Source organism: Otolemur garnettii, unplaced genomic scaffold (genome assembly GCF_000181295.1).
Source record: "Otolemur garnettii isolate 467f Iridium unplaced genomic scaffold, OtoGar3 scaffold00127, whole genome shotgun sequence".
Classification (NCBI taxonomy): Eukaryota; Metazoa; Chordata; class Mammalia; order Primates; family Galagidae; genus Otolemur; species Otolemur garnettii.
The window spans coordinates 2,915,157-2,925,050 of NW_003852522.1; the positions used below are offsets into that span (position 1 = coordinate 2,915,157).

Here is a 9,894-nt window from a genome sequence, read left to right on the forward strand (position 1 = left end):
CCTGCCTCCGCCTCCCAAGTAGCTGGGACCACAGGCGCCCGCCACAATGCCCGGCTATTTTTTGGTTGCAGCCGTCATTGTTGTTTTGGCAGGTCTGGGCTGGGGATTCGAACCCGCCACCTTAGGTGTACGTGGCTGGTGCCTTAGCCGGTTGAGCTATAGGTGCTGAGCCTTAGGTGATTTTCTTGCCTCAGCCTCCCAAGTAACTGGGACTACAGGCACCCGCCCCAACGCCCAGCTGTTTTTTGTTTGCAATTTGGCCAAGGCCAGGGTCAAACCCATCACCCTCAGTATATGGGGCGGGCACCCTACTCACTGAGCCACAGGTGCCACCCAAAAGTGACTTTTGTGATGGGACTTATTTAAAAGGATAAGGAGCTGGGCATGGTAGCTCATACCTATAATCGCAGCACTGTGGAAAGCAGAGGCAGGAAGATTGCTTGAGCTCAGGAGTGCGAGCGTTGTCTGAGCAAGAGTGAGACACTGACCTAAAAGCGAGAAAACCCAGCTGGACACCACAACGAGCACCTGTAATCCCAGCAACTTGGGAGGCTGAGGCAACAGGATGCCCACAACCCAAGTCTGAGGTTGCAGTGAGCTGTGATGACGTCACTGCACTCTGCTCAGGGTATACGATGAGACTGTCTCAAAAAAAATTTTTTGTTGTTCAGACAGAATTTCACTTTGTCACCTTTGGTAAAAGGTGAAAGATTTATATGATCTGAAGAGAAACCAGAGTGTGACTTTGTCACCCTTGGTAGAGGGCCATGGCATCAAGGCTCACAGCAACCTCAAACTCTTGGGCTCAAGTGATAGATACTCTTGCCTCAGCCTCCCGAGTAGCTGGGACTACAGGGCACCTGCCACAATGCCCAGCTATTTTTCTTTTTAGAGATGAGGTCTCGCTTTGGCTCAGGCTGGTCTTGGAACCTGTGAGCTCAGGCAATCCACCCACCTTAGCCTCCCAGGTTCTGGGATTACAGGTATGAGCCACTGTGCTCGGCTCTGAAAAAAAATAAATAAAAGGAGGGACAGGTAGATTATGGGGTGTCCATTCCAAGGAGTCTCCTGCAGCCCTTAAAGACTGAGGTCCATGAATGAGGGGGCCAGATGCCTGTGAGGGGCAATGATTTAAGCAAGGAACAGAGCTGTGTTGAGTGTGACCTAATTAAAAGTTAGACCAACCGGCTCAGCACCTATGGCTCAAGTGGCTAGGGCGCCAGCCACATACACCTAAGGTGGTGGGTTTGAATCCAGCCCGGGCCTACCAAACAACAATGATGGCTGCAACCAGAAAATAGCCAGGCGTTGTGGCTGGTGCCTGTGGTCCCAGCTACTTGGGAGGCTGAGGCAGGAGACTCGCTTGATCCCAGGAGTTGGAGGTTGCTGTGAGCTGTGATGCCATGGCACTCTACCCAAGGGGATAGCTTGAGGCTCCGTCTCAAAAAAAAAAAAAAGTTAGACCAACCATGGACTTTTTTTTGTTTGTTTGTTTGAGACGGAGCCTCAAGCTGCCACCCTGGGTAGAGTGCCGTTGCATCACAGCTCACAGTAACCTCCAACACCTGGGCTCAAGCGATTCTCCTGCCTCTGCATCCCAAGTAGCTGGGACTATAAGCACCACCACAACACCTGGCTGTTTTTTGGTTGCAGTCGTCATTGTTGTTTGACAGGCCTGGGCTGGATTCGAACCCACCAGCTTAGGTGTATGTGGCTGGCGCCTTAGCCACTCGATCCATAGGCACCGAGCCAACCATGACATTTTTGTGGGGGCCATGGAATATACAGCCAATCCAGCCTCGTGTTTTTCTTTGGGGCCCCACTGCCTCTCCCTTCCACTCCCTATGCATGTGGGCCCAGGGTGAAATGTGTCAGAGACTACAGTTGACTTCTTTTTTTTTTTTTTTGTAGAGACAGAATCTCACTTTTATCACCCTTGGTAGAGTGCTATGGCATCACACAGCTCAGAGCAACCTCCAACTCCTGGGCTTCTGCCTCAGCCTCCCGAGGGGACTACAGGCGCCTACAATGCCCGGCTATTTTTTTGTTGTTGCAATTTGGCTGAGGCCAGGTTTGAACCCACCACCCTTGGTATATGGGACTGGTGCCCTACCCACAGAGCCACAGTCACTGCCTAACACAGTGGACTTTTTCTTTTTTTTTTAGTTGACTTCTTAATATTGTTCTTACCTCCCTTTTTCTTTTTTTTTGGAGACAGAGTCTCACTATGTTACCCTTAGTAGAGTGCTCTGGTGTCACAGCTCACAGCATCCTTGGGCTTAAGTGATTGTCTTGCCTCAGCCTCCTGAGTAGCTGGGACTACAGGTGCCCACCCCAATGCCCGGCTATTTTTTTTTTTGAGACAGAGAATGACTATGTTTCCCTCAATAGAGTGTGTAGCGTTATAGCTCACTACAACCTCAAACTCTTGTGCTTAAGAGAGTCCCTTGCCTCAGCCTCCCAAGTTGCTGGGACTACAGGTACCCGCCACAACACCTGGCTACTTCCCTTCTTAATAAAGGGAACCCTTTTAGCTGGCCAGGCATGATGGCTCACACCTGTAATCCTAACACTCTGGGAGGCCAGGGTGAGAAAATCAATTGAGCTCCAGAGTTTGAGACCTTGAGTGGGTTATAGTGGCCTACACCTGTAATTAATCCCAACACTCTGGGAGGCTGAGGTGGGTAGATTGCTTGAGCTTAGGAGTTTGAGACCAGCTTAGCAAGAGACCCTATCTCTAAAAATAGGTGGCCTTGGGGCAAGTGCCTGTAGTCCCAGCTACTTAGGAGGCTGAGGCAAGAGAATTGCTTGAGCCCAAGTGTTTGAGGTTGCTGTGAGCTATGATGCCATAGCGCTCTACCAAGGGCAACTGAGTGAAAATTTATCTCAAACAAAACACACACCCCCACCCATTTCCTGGCCTCCCTCGCAGTTAAGTGTAGGCTACTGAAATGTACTTAGAAGTGTATGAAAGTTCCAGAAAGATTCTTAAAAGTCAAGTATACCCTTTTAAAATTTTTTTTTTGAGACAGAGTCTCACTCTGTTGCCCTCAGTAGAATGCTGTGGCATCACAGCTCACAGCAACCTCCAGCTTTTGGGTGATTGATTCTCTTTCCTCAGCCTCCCAAGTAGCTGGAACTACAGGAGCCCACCACAACGCCCAGCTATTTTTTGTTTCAATTTGGCCGGGGCTGGGTTCAAACCCGCCACCCTTGGTATATGGAGCTGGTGCCCTACCCACTGAGCCACAGGCGCTGCCCAGCAAGTACACCTTTTCTTACCCCTTTCAGTTTCTTAGAATTTGGGAGTAATGGCTGAAGCCTTAGTAGCCATCCTGCCACATGTGAGGAGGGTGTTGTCCTGTAGGGGTGACAGCCTTGTTCTCTGGTGATAGTGGGGCATTTATCAGTAAGCACTTATATTTTTATTTGTTTGAGACAGAGTCTCATTTTGTTATTCAGTAGAATGCCATGGCGTCAGAGCTCACAGCAACCTCAAACGCTTGGGCTATAGGTGCCCACCACAGTGCCTGGCTATTGGGTAGTGCCTGTGGCTCAAAGGGGTAGGGTGCTGGCCCCATATGCCAGAGGTAGTGGGTTCAAACCCAGCCCCAGTCAAAAACTGCAAACAAAAAAACAATGCCGGGCTATTTTTAGAGATGATGTCTCACTCTTGCTCAGGCTGGTCTCAAACTCCTGAATTCAGGCGATACATCCGCCTTGACCTCTCAGAGTGTTAGGATTAAAGGCATGAGCCACCACACCCACCAGCAAAAACTTATTTAAACGGGGATGAAGAGGGAACAGGCTCGGCGCCTATAGCTCAACCGGCTAAGGCGCCAGCCATGTACACCTAAGATGGCGGGTTTGAATCCCCAGCCTGGACCCGCCAAACAACAATGATGGCTGCAACCAAAAAATAGCCAGGCGTTGTGGTGGGCGCCTGTGGTCCCAGCTACTTGGGAGGCGGAGGCAGGAGACTCGCTTGAGCCCAGGAGTTGGAGGTTGCTGTGAGCTGTAATGCCACGGCACTCTACCCAGGGGGACAGCTTGAGGCTCTGTCTCAAAAAAAAAAAAAAAAAAGAGGGAACAAACCTAAACTTCTACCTTATATAAGCTATTGTTATTTTGGGTTTTCCAGTGTAAGTCACTAAAATAAACCCTAACTGATTCAGCACATAGCCTGTGGCCAGTCTGTTTTGTTCCCCCCTCCCTCATCCTTGGTGCTTAGGGTTCTACTGAGCAAGGGAAGCTTGCAGTCTGCTTGGGGGTGCAAAGAGGGAGACACAGCCCCACTGACACCAAATGCCCCCTGAATACAGCTTTGCCTGAAGCTAGCAGACATATTAATTACATGAATGTGGATTTGGGTTTTATCATGTTCCTTTCTACTATGGAATTATTTACAATTAGGTTTTTTTGCGGGAGGTGGGAGTGGGGTAGAGTCTCCTGTCACCCTTGGTAGAGTCCCATGGTGTCAGCCTAACTCACAGCAACCTCAAATGTTCAGGCTCGAGCAATTCTTTTGTCTCAGCCTCCCAAGTAGCAGGGACTGCAGGTGTCCCCCACAATGCCCGGCTAATCTTTCTATTTTTAATAGAGATGGGGCCTGGCTCTTGTTCAGGGTGGTCTTGAAGCAATCCACCTGCCTTGGCCTCCCAGAGTATTAGGATTACAGGCATGAGCCCCTGCCCCCAGTTGGTGTTTTAATCACTGCCGGGCGTTCTAGGCAGACAGAACAGTACGGCTTAGAAGCATCTGAGCACATCGAGTGGGCACTGACAATGTCCATTCAAGTGACCCTCAGAGCTTTGGGGGCCAAGGAAGCCAACCTGTTGGCCTCTGGGGAGGGAAACCCAAAAAAGAGGGGTTGTTCGTGTATCCCTGAAATGTCCAAAGAACTTCAGAAGCCCAGCCTCTACTGAGGGCCTGGATTTAGACATACAGTTAAGTGTTCATAGAAGCTCTCTGGGACTGTCTTCATTTTTAAGGTTGGTGGCTGCTTTTACATGACATGAAGTGGAAGCAGAGCAGCCCTGGGGACGATGAATCACATAATTCTGTGTGGTGAGGTCTGTCCTGGGTGTTGTAGGACATTTAGCAGTGTGCTTTTCCTCTATCTGCCAAATGCCAGTAGGGCCTACTCAGCTGTCACAGCAGGAAATGTCTCCAGCTGTTGCCTGGTGTCCTTATGGAGTGAGGGGCACATAGGCAAGGCTGATCACCTGCCCTAGCCAGGAACCAGTGTGCAAGTCAGGCTGGCTGAGTAGTTGCTGTCGCCTTCGTGGCCAGTGCGGCCAATAGGGAACAACTGTCCTCTGCATGCCTGAAGGCACTGGAGTGGAGCAGACCCAGCCCCTGGCTGAGAGTCTCTACTTCCCTGGTTATACAAACATTCCTGCAGCCCGCTGAGAGGCCTGGAGAGAAAGCAGGTATCAGAGGCAGAGGGTACCCCTGGGCTAGGCCTCTTATACCCCTCCCTGAATGAATGGCCTTGCTTTGTTCCTGGAGGGGTACCCTGCTGGTCCCTCTCCATCCCTCTCCCCCAGCAGCCTGGATCTCATTTTCCCTAAGGAGGAGACAGTGTCATTCAGGTAGCAGTGCCCAGGCTCAGAGGAAGGTATGCCTGCCCCTGTCCCCCCAAGCAGGCCCCAGGCCTGACAGATAATGGAGGGAGGGAGTGGGTGAGTGAGGAACTCAGCCAATAGGCGGACTCAGGGAGGTGCCTGAGCTCACGGGGTGGGAGAGGCCCCAGCTCTGCATGCCTGGGCCCTGATTCACTGCCCTGTGCTGGCCTGAGGCCCACAGCCTCCGGCCAAACCCCTGCACCCAATCATCCTTCCTGCAAGAGCTGCCCCTCAGCAATTGGCCCTTTCATCAGTCACAGAGGCCTGAGGCCTACTGAGCAGCCAGCCTAGGACTGGTGAGGTGAGAACAAGGTTCCAGGAACCAGCCACCTGCCTGGCACCTGCAGAGTCAAGGCTCAGTCCCAGCACCAACGCAGGCCTGTGAGGAGTATCCCTTTTACAGATGGGGATACTGAGGCATGGCAGGACAGAGATGTCCCTGGAGTTTAACCCCACACACAGCTGTCCCCATGTTCTCCCTGGGTACAGGTTGGTCAGACTCAGGATCTGGCCCCTGGGATGTCCTGCTCACCACCCCTATAGCAGTCAAGTTAGCTGGATGACATTACTGCCACATCAAGCCTTATCCTGGAGAGAACCAATGAACATGAGCCTGACCTTTGGACTGCAGAACTGTGTAGCAGAGATGAATAAATGGGTTAAGAGTTTCAGTCATTGGGATAGGAAATATATTATTCTCAGGCATCTTTGTTGTTATATTCTGTGGGCCCCTTGGTGTTTTTTGCTAATGTGTTCCATGTTGTTCCTAGTGTAACTTTATTTTATTCTTTTTTTTTTTTTGCAGGTTTTTTTGGCCAGGGCTGGGTTTGAACCCACCACCTGTGGCACATGGGGCAGGTGCCCTATTACTTGAGCCACAGGTACTGCCTTTTTTTTTTTTTTAAGACTGAGTCTCACTATGTGAGTGCATGGTGTCACAGCTCACAACAACCTCTAACTCTTGGGTTTAGGGCAGGGGTCCTCAAACTTTTTAAACAGGGGGCCAGTTCACTGTCCCTCAGACCATTGGAGGGCCAGAATATGGGCCCCAGGACGAGTCGGCTGCTAAGCAGGACAGGCAACAGCGGCAAAAACACCCGGCAGGCCAGATAAATGTCCTAGGCAGGCCATAGTTTGAGGATGCCTGGTTTAAGGGATTCTCTTGCCTCAGCCTCCCAAGTAGCCAGGACTACAGGCGCCTGCCACAACACCTGCCTATTTACTGTTGTTTTTTTTATTTTTTGAGACAGAGCCTCAAGCTGTCCCCCTGGGTAGAGAGCTATGGCATCACAGCTCACAGCAACCTCCAACTCCTGGGCTCAAGCGAGTCTCCTGCCTCGGCCTCCCAAGTAGCTGGGACCACAGGCACCCACCACAACACCCAGCTATTTTTTGGTTGCAGCCGTCATTGTTGTTTTTGGCAGGCCCGGGCTGGATTCGAAACCGCCACTTTAGGTATATGTGGCTGGCACCTTAGCTGCTTGAGCCATAGGCGCTGAGCCGGCTATTTATTGTTGTTGGCAGTTGTCATTGTTGTTTAGCAGGCCCGGGCTGGGATCAAACCCACCAGCCTTGGTGTATGTAGCCAGCACCCTATTCACTGAGCTACAGGCACCAAGCCTTTTTTGAGAAAGAATCTCACTCTGTCACCTTGGGTAGAGTGCTGTGGCATTGTCATAGCTCAGAGCAACCTCAAACTCTTCAGCTCAAGTGCTCCTTCTGCCTCAGGCTCCTGAGTAGCTGGGACTACAGGCACCTGCCACAATGCCTGGCTATTTGTAGAGACAGGTTCTTGCTCTTGTTCAGGCTGATCTCAAACTCCTGAGCTCAGGCAATCTACCTGCCTCAGTCTCCCAGAGTGCTAGGATTACAGGCATGAGCCTGATAATAAAGCTTGTTGCATTTGACCGACAGTGACAGGGGAACTGACCCTCTTCCTCTGATAATACCATGGTCTCCCTTATTTACTCAGAAGTGTGGATAAGATATTTGTGACCTGCCAGAACCCACTCTTTTAGGGAGCCACACCCCAGAGGCCATGAAAGCCTAGCAACTGCTGTGTGCCCAGGCTCAAGGAGGAAACTGATGCACAGTGAGTCTGGGAATGTAAGCTTTTTGTCTCAAGTTTCACACCTGGTATCTGACAGAGCTGGAGATTTAACCCAAGCTGTGTGGATCAGAGCTTGGGCTCCTAATCCCAACCTAAGAAGGAGATCATTTCAGTTAGTGATAAATGAGCTGAGGAAAATAAAAACATGGGAAGCCATAGAGGGGAATGTCATTTGAGCTCAGACCTGCGCCCTCAGGGGACACAGGTGTGGAGACAGTGATCCAGGCAGGGTACACAGCCAGTGCCAAGGACAGAAAAAAGGGGGACAGAGGGCTAAAGAACAGGGTGCCTTGATTATGCCAGTCCTGCATTCCACATGGGATATTCAAATTCGGGGTGGAGTCAGCTCCAGGAAAAGGAAACCTGACCTTGGCCTCTTGATGTAGGTTGCAGCGCAGTGGCTCAACCTAAGTGGCTGATTTTACAACCCCCAAGTTCCCCTCACCCCATCCCAGGTGTATCCTGGGAGCCAGAGCAAGGGTAAACTCCAAAGCTGAAGAAGGGAACTTATCCCCAGTGGGCAGGAAGCAGCCTGGATATCTGAGCTGCCTGGAGAGATCCAATAGGACCTGCTCACTGAGGAGTTGCTGAGAACTCACACTCAAAAACCTCAGTACTTTCTTCATCTTCACTGCCTGCAGTGCTGACCCCTGAGTTGGGGTCCAAAGCCAGGTGAGCTGCAGGGTGTGGCAGCCCACCCCTCTCCCTGCGTTCCTCCCACCCACGCCCTGGGGCTCAACCTGAGGGCTCCAAGTTGACTCACTGCCGACCGTTGTGAGAGATGCCATGGCTGGAAGGGAAACAAGCCTGGGGACAGCCTGGGGGTGGTGGTGGGGGACATACAACAGAGGACACCATTTGGAGTGTCAGGCTTGGGGGGCAGCTCCCTTCCACCACCCACCCTGTCCTGGCAAGAGCTATTGAACCCTGGAGATGGGGAGGACAGGGTCTGTTTACCCTTACTCTGTCCAGAAGAATGGCAGTCCCCAAATTGCAGGTCACACCAACACCTGCACAGCAGGGTGAGTGGGCAGCTGCTGAGCCCCCAGACCCAGAAGCTGGCAGTATGACTTACTTGGGTGATAGCCACACCTTTTACTTGAGTCTCTGTTCTGAGCCCAGAGAACTGCAGCCAGAGAGAGGGTCACAAACCAGCCACAGTGACCCTTATTCCCATCCCACCATGGTGAGGAGCAAAGCAGTTGATGGCTTGTTTGTCAGGAAGCTCTAAATGCCTGCACGTCTGTGGGGCCTTCAATGCCCTGGTGGATGCAGGGTTTTAGGAATGCCTCCTCCCAGAGGAGACAGCCCAGATCAGCTACCAGAAACTTCCATCACGTCTGGGGTCTCCCATTGGCTCTGTCCTACCTCTGCTGTGCACCTGCAGTACCCGCCTACCTACCTTCACCTGACAACACCCCATTCTGCCCACCCTCCCCTGCTCCCATCTGGGGATTCCGCGGCCACCTCCAGGCAGACCCAAATCCCAGGCCATCCGAGATCGTTTATCCTGTTTGCCACATGGTTGAGCACTGATTTATTCCATCAAGCAATTATTGAAGGCCTGTGTGCAGCCTGGATGCTTCCTGTGTGGGCTTTTTGGGTTTTCCCTCCCTGAAGCATTTTGGAAGTTTCCCAAGACAAAAGGCGTAAGGCAGGAAGGAAATGCCACCCAGTGGACATGGGAAAGATAACAGTCCCTGTCTTTGTCTCTCAGCCTGCGTGGAGCACCCAGCCCACCCCTCTCACACAGCCCAGGGGGCAGGGAGAGGAGCATCCCTGTCAGCTGGGGAAACTGAGGCTCCACCTGGCAAATCAGTGGCAGCACCAGGGAAGGAACTCATATGACATGGCCAGTCTGTGCTCTGTTATTTATTTATTCATTTATTTATTTATTTGGGGGCAGAGTCTCACTTTGTTGCCCCTGGTAGAGTGCTGACAGCAGGGATCATAGCTGACAGCAACCTCAAATTCTTGGGCTCAAGCGATCTACCCACCTCAACCTCCCAGAGTGCTGGGATTACACACGTGAGCCACTGCACCCAGCCTTATTTATTTATTGTTTTTTTTTTTTTTTTTTTTTTTGAGACAGAGCCTCAAGCTGTCCCCCTGGGTAGAGTGCCATGGCATCACGCTCACAGCAACCTCCAACTCCAG

The 9,894-nt window shown here is 51.6% G+C and overlaps 1 protein-coding gene across 1 annotated transcript in view; it reads left to right on the forward strand.

Annotated features, from left to right (window-relative positions):
• Positions 1-5,598, forward strand: part of SPC24 (SPC24, NDC80 kinetochore complex component) — a 25,969-nt gene extending 20,371 nt beyond the window's left edge. Inside the window, exon 5 of the mRNA XM_012810134.2 lies at positions 5,550-5,598. Within this exon, the coding sequence (XP_012665588.1) occupies positions 5,550-5,598 (49 nt within the window). The remainder of the gene's footprint in view (positions 1-5,549) is intronic.
• Positions 5,599-9,894: the final 4,296 nt, after the last annotated feature.